The following is an 18,428-nucleotide window of genomic DNA, read 5'->3' as shown; positions in this document are numbered from 1 at the left end:
AATACAGTATGGTATTACAGTATCTTCTGGGCTTGACTAAATTAATAACTGACATTGATGGAGGATTTTGCATTATCTGTCATAGATCATTTATTTTAATAGCCTCATAATGGAAAATCAAGTTTAAAATAAAAGTTTCTAAATCAGAAAACAGTCTTTCTTTTCCTCCCCCACAAGAAGCCATCATATCCACATTTATAATTCTGACTTTATTCCTTTTTTAAGAGAGCAGAAAGTGGTTTTATATATATATAGAATCTGCTATTTTTATAGTGTTTTTTTTACTTTTTATAATGTTTCACTAATTGAACAAATGATAACCTGGATTAAGTAGTGTCGTAAAATAATTGTACAGAGGAATTTGTGTTTATTATTAGAGCATAGAAGAGAAATTAAAGCACAGAGTAGAAAGATTTTGTTTGAAATTTGGCCACTGTCCATTCCTGCCAAATAGACAAATATTAAAAAATGGTAATAATGTTTCCACTTTAAATAGACTTTTGTATTATAAAAATGAAGTGTTCATGGATAAATTGGCCTCTTTCAATGGAAATTGTTTAAATAGATATCTAAATTCAGGGTTAATTAAATAGATATTTAATTCAGAGTATCATTTAATATTTTTTTAATAGCTTGTTCAGAGATTAAACACATACACACACACACACGGTTTATTGCCTTTAGTGTTGTTAACCACTCAGAGTCAACTCACAGCGAGATGGGCAGCAAACAAATTTAATAAATAAAATAAAAATAAATTATGCTGGCAGAGTACTTCTGCCACTAAGCTGGCTGTCATCGTTTGCATAAGCTGTACAGTTGCTCAACTGAATGGTGATGAAATGTGAGTTAAGAACATAGAACATAGAATAATAGGGTTGGAAAGGAGACCTTAGAGATCTTCTAGTCCAATTATCTGCTCAAGCAGGAGCTCTATACCATTTTGGACAAACAGCTGTCCAGTCTCTTCTTGAAAACCTCCAGTGATGGAGTACCCACAACTTCTGGAGGCAAGCTGCTCCATTGGATTTTTCTCACAGTCAGGGTATTTCTCCTTAATTCTAGGTTAGATCTCTCTTTAATAATCTTCCACTCATTGCTCCTTGTCCTGCCCTTAGGTGGTTTGGAGAAAAGGTTGACCTTCTCTGTGACAGCCACTCAAATATTGGTCAAACATTGGTCCCAGTAGAGTTGTAACTAGTGCACCAGCCAACGGTACATGATACCTCCTTTGACCACAGTTTCTACCTGATGTTTTACCATAGTAGGAGCCAAGAATATGAGAGGATGCTGAAGTACTGACCAATTCCTTCAGGGGCAGCAAGAGCCCACTGTGAGCAACTAACAGGAATGATGTCATTGCATCATTGCATTGCCCTGTTGCTTATGAATGGAAATATCTCCAGACTTGTAGGATTTACTCTGGGCTTGTTTCACTTCACTTCATCCAGTCTTCACAGCCTCCAGATATCACTTCAGGACTTCTATAGCAGTGGTTCTCAACCTTTTTAATGCCGCGACCCCCAACTGGTCGTAAGTCAAGGACTAAACCGGTCGTAAGTCGAGGACTAAACCGGTCGTAAGTCAAGAACTAAACCGGTCGTAAGTCGAGGACTAAACCGGTCGTAAGTCGAGGACTACCCAACTGATCGTAAGTCGAGGGCTTTCCCTGCCCTGGAGCGCCACGCATGCGTGGTTCCGCCCCCTGCGCCGGCCGAGGCGTAGCTGGCAAGCGGCAGAGACGGAGCAGGCCGACCACCAGCTGGCCCAGCCCAAGGGAGGTAAGGCACCCGCCGGAAAAGGGGGAAAAATGGCAGACAAAAAAAATGGCGGGCAGCCTTGCTTGGCGACCCCCGTGAAATGGTCGATCGACCCCAAATGGGGTCGCGACCCATAGGTTGAGAACCGCTGTTCTATAGCATCTTCAGCCCAGCCCAGGGTGGCAATATGTAACTGAGTACAGGTAGTCCTTGACTTGCAACAGTTCATTGTGACCATTCAGAGTTACAATAGCATTGAAAAAAGTGACTTACGACCATTTTTCACACTTACGACTGATTCAGCATCCACATGGTCACGTGATCAAAATTCAGAGACTTGCCAACTGGTTCATATTTATGACGATTGCAGGGTCCTGAGTTATGTGTTCAACTTTTGCGACCTTCTGACAAGCAAAGTCAACGGGAAAGCCAGTTTCACTTAACAACTGGGTTACTAACTTAACAATTTCAGTGATTCACTTAACAATTGTGGCAAGAAAGGTTGTAAAAAGGGGCAAAACTCCCTTAACAAATGTTTCACTTAGCAACATAAATTTTGGGCTCAGTTGTGGTCATAACCCGAGGACTATCTGTATCAGCATTCTGATTATACTTTACTTTGAACTGATGGATGATCTTCCTCAGTGGTTTACATGGGAAAAAGCATTGAGTCCTGAGAATCCTATGTTGGAAGAAAGCTGTCAAGTGCATACAGGTCAGGGGAGGGATTCTTCGATAGACAGCACAGTATTGTCATCAGAAATTTCAAATTTTCCATTAAAAGAAAATTAGCAATGTAGTTTTTTAAAAGTATTAGTGCCAGAAGGACTGTCCCTCTGTTTATTTAGAGACACGTCCTTCTTTCTCATCATGTCAACGCACTGTAATATTTCTCTTTGAAGGTATCTCTCTCAAAGGATACTTGCCTTGGGGCAAAAAAGCAGTCACTGTAAAAACTAAAAAAAGAACCCACCATCTGTTCTTACACTTCAGTTAAAGAACTAGGGTGGGAGAATTTTATTTTTTTAAAAAAATGGGGATCTAAGTTTTAAGAAAGCTTGTTTATCAAGTCATCAAGGAGGATATAACTAATCAACACTAAAAACCTGCAGCACTCTACTAGATATTTTACTTTGAAACATGAACTTGTTAGTTAATTACTGTGTACCATAATTTGAATGACTAATGCTGATTTCATTTATTTCCCATGAAATTCTTTCCATCCAATTGATTTTTTTTGTCTACAAATTCTGTATATAGCAAGAATGATGTAGTATTGTCTCTTGAATGGCCCTATTTTACATGGTATACTGTAATTCCACCAGAATTATTAGAACTGGTTATTATGACCCCTGCATACAAAAGTCTGCATATTTATTTTTAAGATCCTATCCCTTGTTTTCTTATTTATTATTTGGCTTGCTCAGGTGCCTATAACTAAAGGCTTTCAGCTAGATGAAGTGAGGATGTTTTTCTGCTATTGTATACCAGGGTAGTACAAACCTTGAAAGGAATGCTTCACTTCAACAAAGATTGAAGCAAAGCAGTCTCTCACCAAAAGCTTCCAGACAGTATGAAGTAGTTTATCAAAGGAAATTGCCTTGAATCTTTGTGTTGATAAAGAGAATAATACTGCCTGGGTGAAGTGAAATTAATTTGCTTTTACATTTCTCATAAGTTCATCTCTTTGAGTTGGCTTCCCTTTATTAGAGAAGACTATTTTTTTAGTATTAGTGCCAGAAAAAGAAAGTTACAAATTCTCTGCTTGATTTTGTTTTGTATACCAGGAACTATACTGTTGTAAGTGCTGCAGGCTAGATTGGGAAATCAAAAAAATCTGCTGGAAAAAGCAATGGGAAACCACTTCTGTATTCTTCCCAAGAATACTACATGGATGTGTCTATGAAGTCATCAGGAGTTGAATTTGCTCAAAAGAAATGTTATCTTTTTGTATCAGTCATTCATACAAGTCTATTTTATGTTCTTACTTTCATAAATTAAATACAGTAACTTACAGTAAGCAGCTGATTGCTAATTGTGTTACCCAGCGCTCCAGAGTTACGTGTTAGGAAACCATGATTGGATTGTTTTCACTGTAAAGCCCTTCATTCCTATTTCTTATTTTGCAAATTGCTGATTATTAATTCCTGGAAGGTAAAATACAGATAATGAGATTAGAAAGGATTGTGAACAACATGAATTCTACTTCACTCTCCACAATTAATTATAATACAGATTGACTTATATTCACTGTTACTTTTTTCTTTGCCCTCATGAGGTTCTGAAATAATTTACAAATTATGACATATGGAAACCATTGCAAGCATTTTGCTTCTAATTGGTTGAAGCTGAGATTTTCCTAGCCAATCTCTACAATAAATTACTTACTAACCTTATTGAATATTGCTCTTTTATCATGATAAATTATTCCATAGGGTTGCAGTAAGAATAAAATGGGATATCCATTTCTGCCTTTGTGTGCTCCTTGAAATAAAAGTCAGATAAAAACATAAAAGTCCTTGAAATCCAGAGTGTGGAAAATTAAGAGACAGTTCAGCCATATCTGAATAGAGCTAGCAGATCTGGACACTGCAGAAATGTAGACAACCACTATTTAATGGTGGACTTGATTTTGAGCCTCAGATTTGGTACACCTAATTTTAAGTGATCACTTATTTTACAGCCAAAGTGTAGTCTCCAAATTTTGATTTAATTATCTATAATTAATCATTGATATTGAACTTCTTTGAGAGAGGCTTCGTTTTGCTTACATTTCTTCTGCTCTTTTTCAAGTTGGAAGAAGTTCTTCCAAATGTAAACACAGATACAGACCAAATGTTTCAGCAGAATGTATTATTGGTGAATGGATTTATGGATTTATGCAGCTAGATTTGGATTACCAACCAAACTTGATATTCTGCTCTTTAAATAATATCATGAATGAATACGCCTGAGTTTTTGCAAATGAAATTTCATTAAATAAAAAAAATGTTTTATTCAGAATATCAAAGCTACTAAAAGTCAAGTACCCCACTGGTAAGCTAAATCATGTATTTCACATTTTCTGTCTAGGGAGCGTATGGAACTATTGGAGGAAGCAAAGAAAATGGAAATGGCAAAATTTCGTTACATTCTTCCAGTTTATGGCATTTGTAAAGAGCCTGTAGGGTTGGTCATGGAATACATGGAAACAGGATCTTTGGAGAAGCTCTTGGCCTCTGAACCACTTCCCTGGGAACTACGTTTTCGAATCATCCATGAAACAGCTGTGGGCATGAACTTCCTTCATTGCATGTCCCCACCTTTACTTCATCTGGATCTTAAGCCAGCCAACATCCTGCTTGATGCTCACTATCATGTTAAGGTAAGTCAAAGTCTTTCACAATGGGATTTTTTACCAATTGGTTCAGGATGAGAGAAAAGATTCACTTAACATAAATTTGCAACTGTCATGCAAGACTTGTTTGTAAGCTTAGTAGCAAACTTAAAGAAAGTGATGAATAGGCTAAGAACACCTACAGTTATCTTACAAATTAATTGAAAGAAATCAGAATGAAAAAAGAGAATGTCATTTACCTTGCTCGTGAAAGCATTTATCCCAAAGAAAATGTATATTCACTTACCACTCCTTTTTAAAAAATGTATTTATTGTATTTATTGATCAAATTTATACAGTATAAATCTCACTGTATGTGACTCTGAGCAGCTGACAAGTAAAAGATGATAAAAATCCTTACAAAATGTACAAATTTAAAAAAAATCGAGAGAGCGTTGTCAAATCATCCATTCCCAGGACTGTGTACCACTATTGAATCCCCATGCTAGTTTGACACTAAGGCAGCTCTTAGTGTTCTTCTGGAAGACCAAAAAAGTGGGAGCCAACCTTACCTTCAAGGGCCAGATGTTTCATAGGACATTGAGATGGTTCCTCAAGTAATCTGGCCCCATGCCATGAAGGGCTTTAAATGTCATAACCAACACCTTAAATTGGACTTGGAAGCAAACCAGCACTCAAAGTAGTTCACCCAGCAGAGGTATTACATGTGCAGTCCTAGTGGTGCCCATAACTGCGCATTTCACCAAATCTGCACCAGCTGCAGCTTCTGGAAACTTTTCAAGAGTAGCCATGTAGAACATCTTGCAATAATCCATGTAGAAGATGACCAGGGCATGAGTGACTAAGAGAAAGGTTTCCCGGTCCAAGAAAGGATGCAATTGACCCACAACATGGAGTTGTGAGTCCAGGAGGATCCCCAGATTGTGGACTAGGTCCAGGTGGGGCACTGCAACCCCATCCAGGACCAAAAAAAGCTAAAGCCCTACGTAGAAAAGAGTCCCGCACCCACAGCAACTCAAGACTTTCGTCGATGCCTATTGTTCCCCATCCAGACCCCCATAGCCTCTAGATCTTAGCATATTCATACATTATATTATTATATTATATTCATAAATTATATTATTAAATTATATTCATCACGTGTGCATTTTGTCTGGCCCTGCCTGGGCTTCTGAAAACTCTAATTTCAAAATGGAATACAAATGCAAGTAAAAAATCAGAAGTATGCATTTACAAGAATGTAATAAAGTTGAAAGAGAAAAGGAAGCAGATGGATCCAAGTCTATGCCCTATCTCTCATTTACATAGTTACATCTGACAACTAAATAAACAGAGGTCATAGCAACAGGGCTTAATTTTTAATCAAAGTTTATTATCTGCCAAACAATACTTCCTGCATTATAATCCTATATAAAGGAACATTAAGATGTAGCTGGTATTTCCCAACAGCAATCTAGCTGATGATGTCTAGAATTGTTAACAACTTCCTCTTTAAGTAAGTTTGTAAGTCTGCTGCATCCATCACAATCAATATCTTTCTTCAGTCAGTTTATCTCCTACCATTGTTATGAACGACTTGAATTCTAGGCACAAGAGTTGAATTGCTAAAGTACGTTAGATAGATTACTTTGAAATGATTTTTGAAGGCAGGCTCTGGAATTTGGGTTCTAAATAGATATTCAGATTTCTTTTTCTTGTAGCAATCCAATACGTGGATAGGCACAGTCTCCATAATTGTTCACAGTCATATTTGCTATATGTATGTCATAAGAGGTGTAGTGCTGCTTTTACCGGACTACTTCCTATGATTGGATAGGTATCCCCAACACACTGAGAGAAAGGGCTGACTTGGGAAGGAACAGTTAATGCATGGTTGAAGTCCATTTTCCATCATCTCTATCTGAGTGACAGAGATAATGAGAGAAGCTGGGATTTGTAGTTCAGTAACATTTGTAGAAAGCTGACTCAGGCTTTTTTATGATAACTTAGCTAAATAAATTAAGAAAGAATCTTAAAAGTTATTTTCAGAAGGCTTAGTGGTGACACAGATGCTCTTGTTCTGATATAGTTTTATGTGATTTTTTTACAATGGTTTTCTTCCATTGTTTATGAATAATGTACCTAGTAGATGATCTAAGTTGCATCATCATATTTCTTCCATTAATCTTTTGGTCTCAAGCAGGCTATCATTTTGAAAGAATTGTGCTATTGAGTAAAATTTGGAAATCTCATATTTCATGTTGAATGCAAAATATTGAATCATTGCTTTTGGCCCTATCCAATTGTAGCCTAATTAAAAATTGCCTGTGTATGTGTGTGAGAGAGATTCCCCTTGATTTTAACAGGGAATATATGAGCAAACATTACATATGCTGTTAAAATTTTTTTTTTAAGGCACCCAATTTTAAAACTGCAGAGCTCTTAGAACAGAGATGGGGAACTATGGTCCTTTTATGACTTGTGGACTTCAACTCAGGAATTCTGGGAGTTGAAGTACACAAGTCATAAAAGAGCCATCGTTTCCCACCTCTGTCTTAGAACATTGCTCTTTTTGTTAATGTGAGGGAGCATTTTACAAAACACTAAATACTGCATGTGCTTCATTTGTCAATGAATCTAGATATATAAGGATACCCAACTATAGCTTGGGGTGTGATTTAAGATCCTACGTTACAAGCTTGTGCTTTAAAATAGAGATTCATACTGTGGACTCAGAAATGCTCAGTGATTCTTAATGACTTTGTCAACAGGCCTCACAAAATATATGAATCATTATAACTGGTTGGTATGCATTCTGTTCTGATAGGAATGAAATTTCACGGTGTTTTTGATGAAGTGATTTTTTTTTTGCTACTTGACTAGCAAAAGCAGGAAAAAAAGAAAATAATTTTAAATCATTTTTTTTTCTTTCCCCAACCAGAAGCACAATGTAATTTAAATATCCCTGATTTTTTTCCTATTTTTTTTCTCATAGTTTTTTTTAATAATCTAAACTCTTTACAAAAACAGTGAAGTTAGAATATATCTTTCTTTCTTCCTTTCCTCCTTTCTGCTCCCACCACTTTTGCTACTTCCTTGTTGTCAATTTATAATTAAATGTGTTTTAGTTCCCCAACCCATTTACTCTGTAAACAGCACTTAATCATTAGCTAATATTGGCACTTCACCATCTGGCTAACTTTTAAAAATCCATGTGTAGGTGGTTTGCAATAGTGTATACATAATATTGTCTATCTGAACTTTGGGATGATAAATTACAAGTCAAAATAAATAGTCTTTAATCAGTAATTGTCAAAACATTCTGTTTTTTAATTCTCTCACTCTTTATCTCCTTCAGATTGCAGTCCATACATATACAGGTAGTACTTGACCTACAACCACAATTAAGCCCAAAATTGTGTTGTTAAGTGAAACAATTGTGAAGTGAATTTTGCTCCATTTTATGACCTTTCTTGCCACAGTTGTTAAGTGAATCACTGCACTTGTTAAGTTAGTAAAACGGTTGCTAAGTGAATCTGGCTTCCCCATTGAGTTTGCTTGTCAGAAGGGCACAAAAGGTGATCATATGACCCTGGTACACTGCATCCATCATAAATTTGAGTCAGTGACCAAGCATCACAAATTTAGATCATGTGACCATGGGGATGCTGTAAAGGTCATAAGTGTGAAAAATGATTGTGTCACTTTTATCGGTGCCATTATAACTTTGAATGATCACAAAATGAACTGCTGTTAAGTCGAAGACTACCTGTACTATATATGAAATCAGTTGAATTTAATTTGACAGGGTTTCTGAATGGACATGTTTTCCCGGTATGGCTTCTATTGCATATTATTTTATCCTAAATATTTAACTTTATAGTTGATTCTTATAAGAAGGGGTTTATTTCTTTATATACTCAGGAAGTGGAAAGCTTCTGTATAGTATTGTACAAGATACCATTAATTGATTTGCTGGCATTATATTCTTAGAGTGCTTTAGTAATCAAATTCTTAGAATATAGAGAATGTAAAGGGCAATACTTCTGCACAATGGCTACAGAAGCATGGACAATTCACAGCAGTTATTTTGAGACTGCTAAATTGTTTCTTTTTCACCCTTTAAAAATCCTCTGTATTGGGAATAAATCAAATACAAATTTGGAGAAGTATTGTTCATATTTTACCAAATAATTCCTTGACACTGGGCTGGCTATAGAGGGGTGGGAACTTCTTTTTTCCTTACAATAAAACTTTTTTGTTTATTTTCTGGACCAACATATTCGTTGCCATTTAGGCAAAACTTATCATCCTGAGTTGATCTTTTCTTCATCAAACCATTCACTCAGCCAGTTAAAATCTGTCATGTATTTTTGAAATGCTTGTTGCTTGGAGGGAAAAGCAGCATTAATTTTAGAGGAAGAGTGCACTTGGGAATCAAACTAGAGTAAAGCATTCAAGACCAAATAATCTCAGCATTTGATTTTTCCTTTCAAAAAAACTGTAGGGTTTAAAAAAATAATTTTGGCTGGACTTGTACTGGACAAGATGTGCTTGTTGTGATAAAGGGGGGGGAGAGCATTTTTAGCATCACAAGGACAAATTGTATAATGGTCTCTTTGGATTAAAATCTAATTTGTCAGCTACTTGAAAAGCTACATTGAATAACAGATATGTACAATATACACATGGAACAAACTGGAAGTGTGGAAAATGAAATGCAGAAGGCAATGATAGGTGCCTTTCACAAAACCATTGTACTTTGAAATCAGAAACGTGCATGCTTGCGTTGATGAGCTCATTAATTCATGTAACCTTACATAATAAAATGCACACACAACCTTTGTCCCTGTTTGAGAAATTATAGCTCACTTGAAATTTCTGTTTGGGGTTCCTTTACTTAAGAATAGCAGCAGTCCAGAAGTTTTAGTGTTCTTCACTTGAGGGAGGGATATTTTCATTTTTAATGGGAGATTAGTATCTCTGCCTTTTTGTCTTATGTGGAAGGCAAAAATGCATTGATGATAAACAACTGGGCATACTGTGTTTTTAGACTTGAATACATGTGTATCTCTACAAGTTCAGCTTTCTACACATGTTGTGTTAGTGTTAGGGCTGTATGCTTGTATATTGGGATATATTCATAGGACGTTTCCTTGTAATAAGATGAGAATTACAACATTTCCTATGATTATCAGAAGAATTAAAGAAGTGAACACACTAGGAAGTAACCAAAATTTTATTCTTTTGAAAGCATTGGTTTGATAATTATTTGAATAGGCTATTTCTGCTATTAGTCATCTACTTTAGTTGGTTGCTTGGTTGGTTAGGTTCACATTTTTGCTTTCCAGTTTTATACAGTAGTCTAGGACTGCAAAATAGGAAGATGAAATATTTGGAAAAAAATTGAACCTCTCATTTTTATCAGATTTCAGACTTTGGATTGGCCAAGTGCAATGGGCTTTCTCATTCTCATGATCTCAGCATGGATGGACTTTGTGGCACTATTGCATATCTGCCACCAGAACGAATTAAAGAGAAGAATAGATACTTTGATACAAAGCATGATATATATAGGTAAGTGTCTATTCTGTTTTTCTTCTTTTCTTTCCTTGTTGTATCTATTTCTCATTGGTAGTTGCTAGCCCCAGCCTAGCTGCCTTAAATATAACTGTGCTGGATAGACTGGGGGATAATTGAATCTGTGGCAAGCCCTGTGCTATGAAGCCTTCACCAGCTTTGAAGACAGGTGCTACTGAAAACTGATAAAAAACTGTGACTGGAATCACAGAATAAGACCCACAGTTACTGCAGCAGTGAATTTCCAGTGTCTCCATTGTAATAGACTCTGCACTTGCAGACTGGGATTGTCTGTTTCCACAAGTGAACTGCACATCAGCATGTCTTCTTTGAACCTGAAAGACTACCATACAGACTATTGCAAGAGAATTTTTAATGTTCTTGAAATCTTGACAAGTGTTGCCATTTCGGATCTGATAATCAGATGTAATTAGCATTGCAAGACGTAGCTGTAAACACAACATACTATATGCATTAATGGTTTTTATAAAGGTATTAATTATGTCTTTTGCAGCTTTTCCATTGTTATCTGGGGAGTTCTGACACAGAAGAAGCCTTTTTCAGGTAAGCAAGCAATATCTTCTTGTGAATCATACTGTAAATGACTATGTCAAACAGAATTCCTCCCTGGACAAAATGTGTTTATTGATATATGGTTACCCTTCAAAATATCCAGCCATAATAACTGATTGCATTCGTCCATCCCAACTACTAAAATATTGTCCGTATCATATGAGGATGGCTTTCCTGCTATCATTTCTCTCTTAAAAGCTATCTGGGGAGCTATCAGATGTGAGAAATTCCAAAAAAGAATATTGCATTTGCCATTCATGTTAGTCATGGAGGTATATGGGATGAAGTCTCTAAAGAAATAGTAGTTGAATTATATGGAGTTGCTTATAATGTGGGATAGCATGTAAAAAAGTCAAATGAGTGACTTCTGTCACCAGTATTAGCTCTAGATGTTACTACTTTGAGGATTATGATTTACAGCTATTGAAAGGAAATGCATTGGGTGTATTTTCCATGCTCCACCTCCAACACTGATTCCTTTAATATAGTGATGTATACCGTTCATCTTTTTGTTTCATCCTGTTCAAATAGAGTAAGAAAACTATCCAGAACAGTCCATGTATAGATAGTGTCACATGTATAGCATGTTACTAGATATTGAAGGATTAGATGTTAAGAAAAAGAATCTTAGTGGTGGAAAAATGTCTGTCTGGCACTAAGAAGGAAGCATCTACCTGATATGTATTTTCTGCTTTCCATCTGTAGAAGAAAATAACATTCTGCACATTATGGTAAAAGTGGTTAATGGTCATCGCCCAGAACTGCCACCTGTTTCCAAATCCAGACCTCGTGCCTATAATAACTTGATCAAACTGATGCAAAAATGCTGGCAAGATGACCCTAGCAAGAGGCCAACGTTTAAAGGTGAACTTTGCTTCTAATCAAATTCCTTGGTAAAATAATGAGTCATTTCAGGGTAAAAGCCTGCATTAATCCCCAGTGGAGCCCCACCAAAATCTTGTTAAAAATGATGAATACAAAATATACACAATGCATTATTGTGCTGGCAATAGTCAGGGAACATCCTATTACAGGAAGAGGATTACAGGAGAACTTGTCTAAACATGAACAGTTGATTTAGGCATCAGATGTATACCAATCTAGTTAACTCCCCAAATGTATACCAATCTAGTTAACTCCCCAAATTGCTGCTTAGGGTGGAACTTTCTAATCTGAATTAGCTTTGCTACAATATATTCAACACAAAGCAAACATATCAGAAGCCTCATTTTTGATTCTGGCTTCAGTGGTTCAAATTCGTTCTGGATGTTTAAAAAGCATTCAGATTCCATTGCATAGGCAACCAAACCTCAGGTGAGATTCTCACCCTCCAGTTCACGTACTTAATTTCCAATTAAAAGGAGAAGTAGGGAGCTGCTGAATTGCCTCCTCCATAACATGCAGCATCTGCTGCTCAGGGCAACAGTCTCATTCTGTTGTTAGTCTTGGGACGACAGAAAGCTACCATTGCAGTTATCTTGCAAATATCTTTTTTTGGGGGGCGGGGGGGAGCGGGAACAAGAGCCACAGAAGCATTGGCAGCTCTTTTTAAAAATGTTTAAAGTTGAAATCAACTTTGACCCTTCTGCAGTTACCAATCTTCCCTGTTCCCCAGTTTGTGGAACAGATTAAAATATGGCTGTACATACCTTTTTAAAATGTGGAACTGGCATTCAGTATTTTGCTTCAGTTGAATCAATTGGGATCACATTGTATTCTATTGATAGTGCAGAAGTTCTTCATGGTTGTGTGTTAAGAGGAATTTTTTAAAAAAATGGTGGAAAGGTGTATATTGAGCTGGTGAAAATGGCTACTCTTTTGTGTTTAGTTTAGTTTATTGGAGGAGTTAACCAAGCTACTAGGCAAGGCAAAACAACTAAGCATTATCTGAATTATCTGTAAAATATCCCTTTAGTGAAAAGGGAGGTCTATAGCAAGTGTGAAGAAAATAAATTGTATCTTTTTTTTTTTTTAGAAATTACTTCTGAAACAGAAGAGCTCTGTGAAAAACCAGAGTATGAGAATAAGGAAATGTCAGTCGAGGATGCAAAGGCTTCACAGATCTATCCTAAGGTATTCATTACAGCAATATATGGAAAATTGGGTGAATTTTAATATGTTCTCTTATCTTTCACTCAGCTCATATTTTAATTTGAAATGTTTCTTTTCCTCACCCCCCCTATTTTCCAGGAGATGTCTAGTATTTCCCAGCTAAAACAAGAACCTGATCCTGCGTCAGTTAAGGATTACAGCCTCTCTGAATTATTGTCCCAACTGGACTCAGGAATTTCACACACAGAACAGCCCGAGGAACTCAGTCGCAGTGCCTCTGAATCTAGGCTTGCCACCAGTGACAAGAGACTGTCAGGAGTGTCCTCTGTAGATTCCGCCTTTTCTTCACGAGGTTCCCTGTCACTGTCGTTTGAGAGAGAGAATTCTGGAAGTGGTAAGTTTTGTTGGGCAAGGTGTAGTCAAATGTATATGTTTGGGGTAGGGGCAAAATAGTTCAGAAAGAGATGGTAACTGATGTGATCGAAGCAGCGCAAAGCACTCTCTGGTCTTTTCTTTTTTGCATGAGAGTTAGCTGTATGAATTGCATGACATGTTGCGTATGAATTCCTAAATGCATTTCCAGGCATGTTATGGACTATGATCGTGGCAATTAATTAGCTAAATAGGCTGTCTGGATGTCATTCCATTTGCAATTGCCAAAGGATTATAGGGAAACTGTTTTTATGCAAGGAGAAGCTATACTGATTTAAGTCAAACATCTCTGAATTAGCTTTCCATACTTTTAAGAAAATAGAGGTATTTACTAAAATTTGCTACCTGAATTACTTAATTTATATATATGAGATATTTGAACTTGTATATATGGGAATACCAACGTGTGGTTCCTTTTTTAGTTTTTGACAGCAATGTTCAAGATCAATGTAATATATGGAATTTACAGCTAAGTCTATAAAAGGACAGTTGAAGCACCAAACACTGGAGAACACATAACTCTGATTAAATGTCTACCTATATTAAATATTGAGAGCCATTTTGGTGTAGTGGTTAAGACATCAGGCTAGAGATGGTGAATTCTAGTTCCACTTTAGGCACAAAGCCAGCTGGGTGACTTTGGGTTAGTCACTTTCTCTAAGCCCTAGGAAGAAAGCAAGGGCAAACCTCTTCTGAAAAACCTTGCCAAGAAAACTGTTGTGACTTGTCCCAGTAGTTGCTGAGAATTGGATACAACTGAATGAAAAATATTGAATATTAGAATATTACTTATACTTAAATATTTAAGAATGTGTCAAAAAGCTAAACTAACTTTAGTTCTGTGGATGAGCATGTGCCTTTTTCCATGTGCAAACTAATTTGAGTATATGTAAGTCAACAAGCCAAAAGATCAATGAATGAATAATAAATACTAATAGTCAGATACCAAAGTATGAATAGTGAGATAAAAACATGGAAAATTTTCCCAGAGGTCAAAAAAGTGTGTGGAAGAGTTCAGAATTTCCCAAGTATCAGGAGGGAAACTATCCTATTTTATCTAATGGAACTCTTGGCCCCTTTGTGTTTCTGTGAAAATCAGACTGAAATAGAACAATTTGTTTTTTGCTTCTCCAGACATTGGTACCACAGATATCCAGAAAAGAAAACTGACTGAGGCAATCACATCTGGAGACACTGGTAAACTGATGAAAATTCTTCAGCCTCAAGATGTAGACCTCATTTTGGATGGGAACGGTGGCCTTCTCCATTTGGCTATTGAATCAGGCCAGGAAGAATGTGTTAAGTGGCTACTACTGAACAATGCCAATCCCAATCTGACGAATAGGAAAAATTCTACACCCCTCCATATTGCGGTAGAGAAGAAGAACAAAAGCATTGTTGAGCTGCTTCTTACAAAGAAAATTAATGTGAATGCCAAAGATGAGGACCAGTGGACAGCTCTTCATTTTGCCGGCCAAAATGGGGATGAACTGATCACAAGAATGTTGCTTGAAAAGAATGCCTTGCTGAATGAAGTGGACTTTGAAGGAAGAGCACCAATCCATGTTGCTTGCCAGCATGGTCAAGAGACTATAGTGCGCATCTTTCTGAGAAAAGGGGTTTATGTTGATGTCAGAGGAAAAGATCATTGGGTGCCTTTACATTACGCTGCATGGCAAGGCCACTTACCCATTGTGAAGCTTCTGGCCAAGCAGCCTGGAGTCCATGTGAATGCACAGACTGTAGATGGAAGGACCCCTCTTCATTTGGCAGCCCAGAGAGGACATTACAGAGTTGCTCGAATACTAGTAGAACTCCAGTCAGATGTCAATATAAGAAATGTGTTTTTTCACACTGCCCTTCATGTAGCTGCTGAAACTGGCCACACTAGCACTTCCAGGCTGCTTCTTAACCGTGGAGCAAATATAGAAGCAACAACAGCAGAAGGCTGTACTGCCCTTCACCTAGCAGCCCGTAATGGCCATTTATCCACAACCAAGCTGTTGATCGAAGAAGGTGCCAATATCCTGGCAAGGGGTCCTTTAAACAGGACAGCACTGCATCTTGCTGCTGAAAATGGACATGACGAGGTGGTAGAGGTCCTTGCAAACCTAGAAAATATAAATGATTCAGATGAGGAAGGGTTGGTGGCTCTGCATCTTGCTGCAAAAGGTGGACACACACAAACAGCTGAAGTTCTGTTAAACCATGGTGCCTGTATCAATATGCAGAACTTTGCATTTCAGACCCCATTGCAGTTGGCTAAACAAAACGGGAGCAACACTATTATCACACTGCTCAGCCAGAGATAGGTGTTTGCTTTCTAATACATATGGGACAGGCTAATGATGACCATAGCATGAGTATCTGCTTAAACTTCACATATAAGTCTGACTTCCATCTTAGCAGAAGCTACTTCTTGATGTGGCAATTCAGTCTAATAAAATGAGCAGACAAGGGAGTAAGAGTCATAAGGTTCTGGGTTCGATCTCATACTTCCGTGTAAAGGAGCACTGAGTAAGCCTTTAGTGAAGACATGATGTTCTTTCCCCATACTTCAACATTATGGGTGTTGGCTCACTGGAAAGATGATATGAAGAGATTAAAAAAAAGAGAGGGTTATCCCTTATTCTTTTCAGTGTAAAGTCAGTTTCTAATATTTCAATCATTCTTTACATTCAATGGGTGAGGTATCTTTAAATGTCACTCTGGAATGTTGTTTTTTTTAAAATTGATTTTTCCTTGACTATTTACAATCAATACAAGTGTCTGCATTCCTGAAAAAGTACTGCAGGGATAATTGTCCTAAAGCCACATAGAAATTAAAATCCCAGTTTTATTATTCAAAAGAAGTAAGAAGTGCCTATTTCAAAACTACACATTTCTAGTTCTCTGATGGTCAGTTTTTCCATGATCATTACTGTCAGCTAATGCTTACAATAACAACTATGAGCATCCCTGTGTTAATTAGAAAATCATTTCTAATATGCAGTAGCAGCTTCTGTATATATACAGTGTATATGCATAATATTTCAACCTTCAGCATGTGATTAAATGGAAGAAAGCACAAGTACAATAACATTTGTACAAGTGTGCATAAGCACATGAAAATTTTATTTCATTAAATTTAAGAATAGATTGTATCTATATGTTTCTTTTTAAGTGTTGTAAATTACAGAACCACAGGTATAGCAATGTCTCCAAAACAGATTTATCATGTATAATAGACTAATATAAAAATATACTGTGTATATAATTCAGGACATTGCATGCTCTTTTTTCTACAGAAGAAAATGGAGGTTTTTTAGGTCTGGGTATGTTTTAATACACCTTTTGTAATGTTCATTATTTTCAGAAGTTCACATGTGATCTGTTTTACCAATAAAATAAGTTGTAAAATGGCTTTTGAGAAAATAGTTGTGCTTTATATTTAAAGAACAATTGCGTTTTATAAATTTATATTTGTTTGCTTACATCGTAGACACATCCCTGCCAGAAATATTTTGCCAGGGAATATTCCCATCTTACAGAATGAGACATGACTGCCCATTGCATTCTATAATGACCATTTTCCAAAATTGGTGCCTCCAGATACGTTTGATTACAGTTCTCATTATGCCCTAACCAGTATAGGCAATGGTTCAATTGGGATGATTTATTTTATATAAAACATTTTTATAGCCACTCATCTTTAAACCAAACTGGGCATTTATACCAAGACTAGAACAATATGTACATAATAAAAGCTTGATATTGGTCATAGTCAATATATCTGGAAGACATCAGATTAGGAAGGTTATTCTAAATCAAGTAGAAACAATATAACTACAATACATGGATTCTCACGTTTGGTTTAAAAGGAATTCAGTTATCTGACAGAATAGTGATTTTGAAATGTGAGAATGCTGTTTCTAACAAAACATATTTTGCATCAGTGAGATAGCAGGCTGGTGATAGTTTGGATCTTTGCCTAGCTACTCAAGAATACTAACTATAGAAAGCAGCAGACTGTGTGGAGACTGTTCATAATAAACTATGAATTACAACATCCTCTTAAATAAAATGATAATTGGAAAAAAGATTATACTTGCCTTTATTGTTGCTTAGTATAGGATTGGGGAGAGAGTGTTAACATTTAAATTGGGTTTAAAGAATGGTGCCACACTGTCAATTATGAAGGATTAAATTTCTCGTGAATAAAATTTTCCAGGTTATCTTTAACAATATCAGGCATGTTATTCATATTTTAGTACAACAACTGCTTAACCTCGGCAAGCATCTTGTAATTTCCCAACAGTACACTAAATGTTGTGTTACGAAAAATACACCAATGTAGAAAGTTCTTATGTGAGGACCTATTCTGTAATTTCTCATCACATACGTAATTTCCAAGACAAATGAAATTTCTGGGCACTCTGTCTCATTCATCTGGTCGATGGTGTCACCAATTGCTTAAACAAGTTATGCAAGACTTGCTGCTTCAACTGATGCCAAGTCTGAGTTGTTATGATACATTGCTAATGTCAATAAAGTCATGATTATGGGAGAGGACGATATCAGGTGGAACAAACTGGACCCCCAAATTGATCAATATAATCTTTTAGTTGCAAGATCAATGGAACAGAGTGTAAATAATAGATTAAGGATAGTACTAAACCAGGAGTAGGCAACCTTGACTCTTTTATGACTCGTGGACTTCAACTCCCAGAATTCCT

The 18,428-nt window shown here is 36.6% G+C and overlaps 1 protein-coding gene across 1 annotated transcript in view; it reads left to right on the top strand.

The window, feature by feature from the left end:
• RIPK4 (receptor interacting serine/threonine kinase 4) overlaps positions 1 to 17,116 on the top strand; it is a 30,113-nt gene extending 12,997 nt beyond the window's left edge. Inside the window, exons 2-8 of the mRNA XM_015822587.1 lie at positions 4,833 to 5,124; positions 10,505 to 10,653; positions 11,171 to 11,220; positions 11,935 to 12,093; positions 13,205 to 13,302; positions 13,420 to 13,675; positions 14,848 to 17,116. Of these exons, the coding sequence (XP_015678073.1) occupies positions 4,833 to 5,124; positions 10,505 to 10,653; positions 11,171 to 11,220; positions 11,935 to 12,093; positions 13,205 to 13,302; positions 13,420 to 13,675; positions 14,848 to 16,025 (2,182 nt within the window). The 3' untranslated portion in view covers positions 16,026 to 17,116. The remainder of the gene's footprint in view (positions 1 to 4,832; positions 5,125 to 10,504; positions 10,654 to 11,170; positions 11,221 to 11,934; positions 12,094 to 13,204; positions 13,303 to 13,419; positions 13,676 to 14,847) is intronic.
• The last annotated feature ends 1,312 nt before the right edge of the window (positions 17,117 to 18,428 follow it).

Source organism: Protobothrops mucrosquamatus, unplaced genomic scaffold (genome assembly GCF_001527695.2).
Source record: "Protobothrops mucrosquamatus isolate PMUCROS unplaced genomic scaffold, P.Mucros_1.0 scaffold1613, whole genome shotgun sequence".
Lineage (NCBI taxonomy): Eukaryota > Metazoa > Chordata > Lepidosauria > Squamata > Viperidae > Protobothrops > Protobothrops mucrosquamatus.
This window is presented reverse-complemented; position numbering and strand designations above follow the sequence as displayed.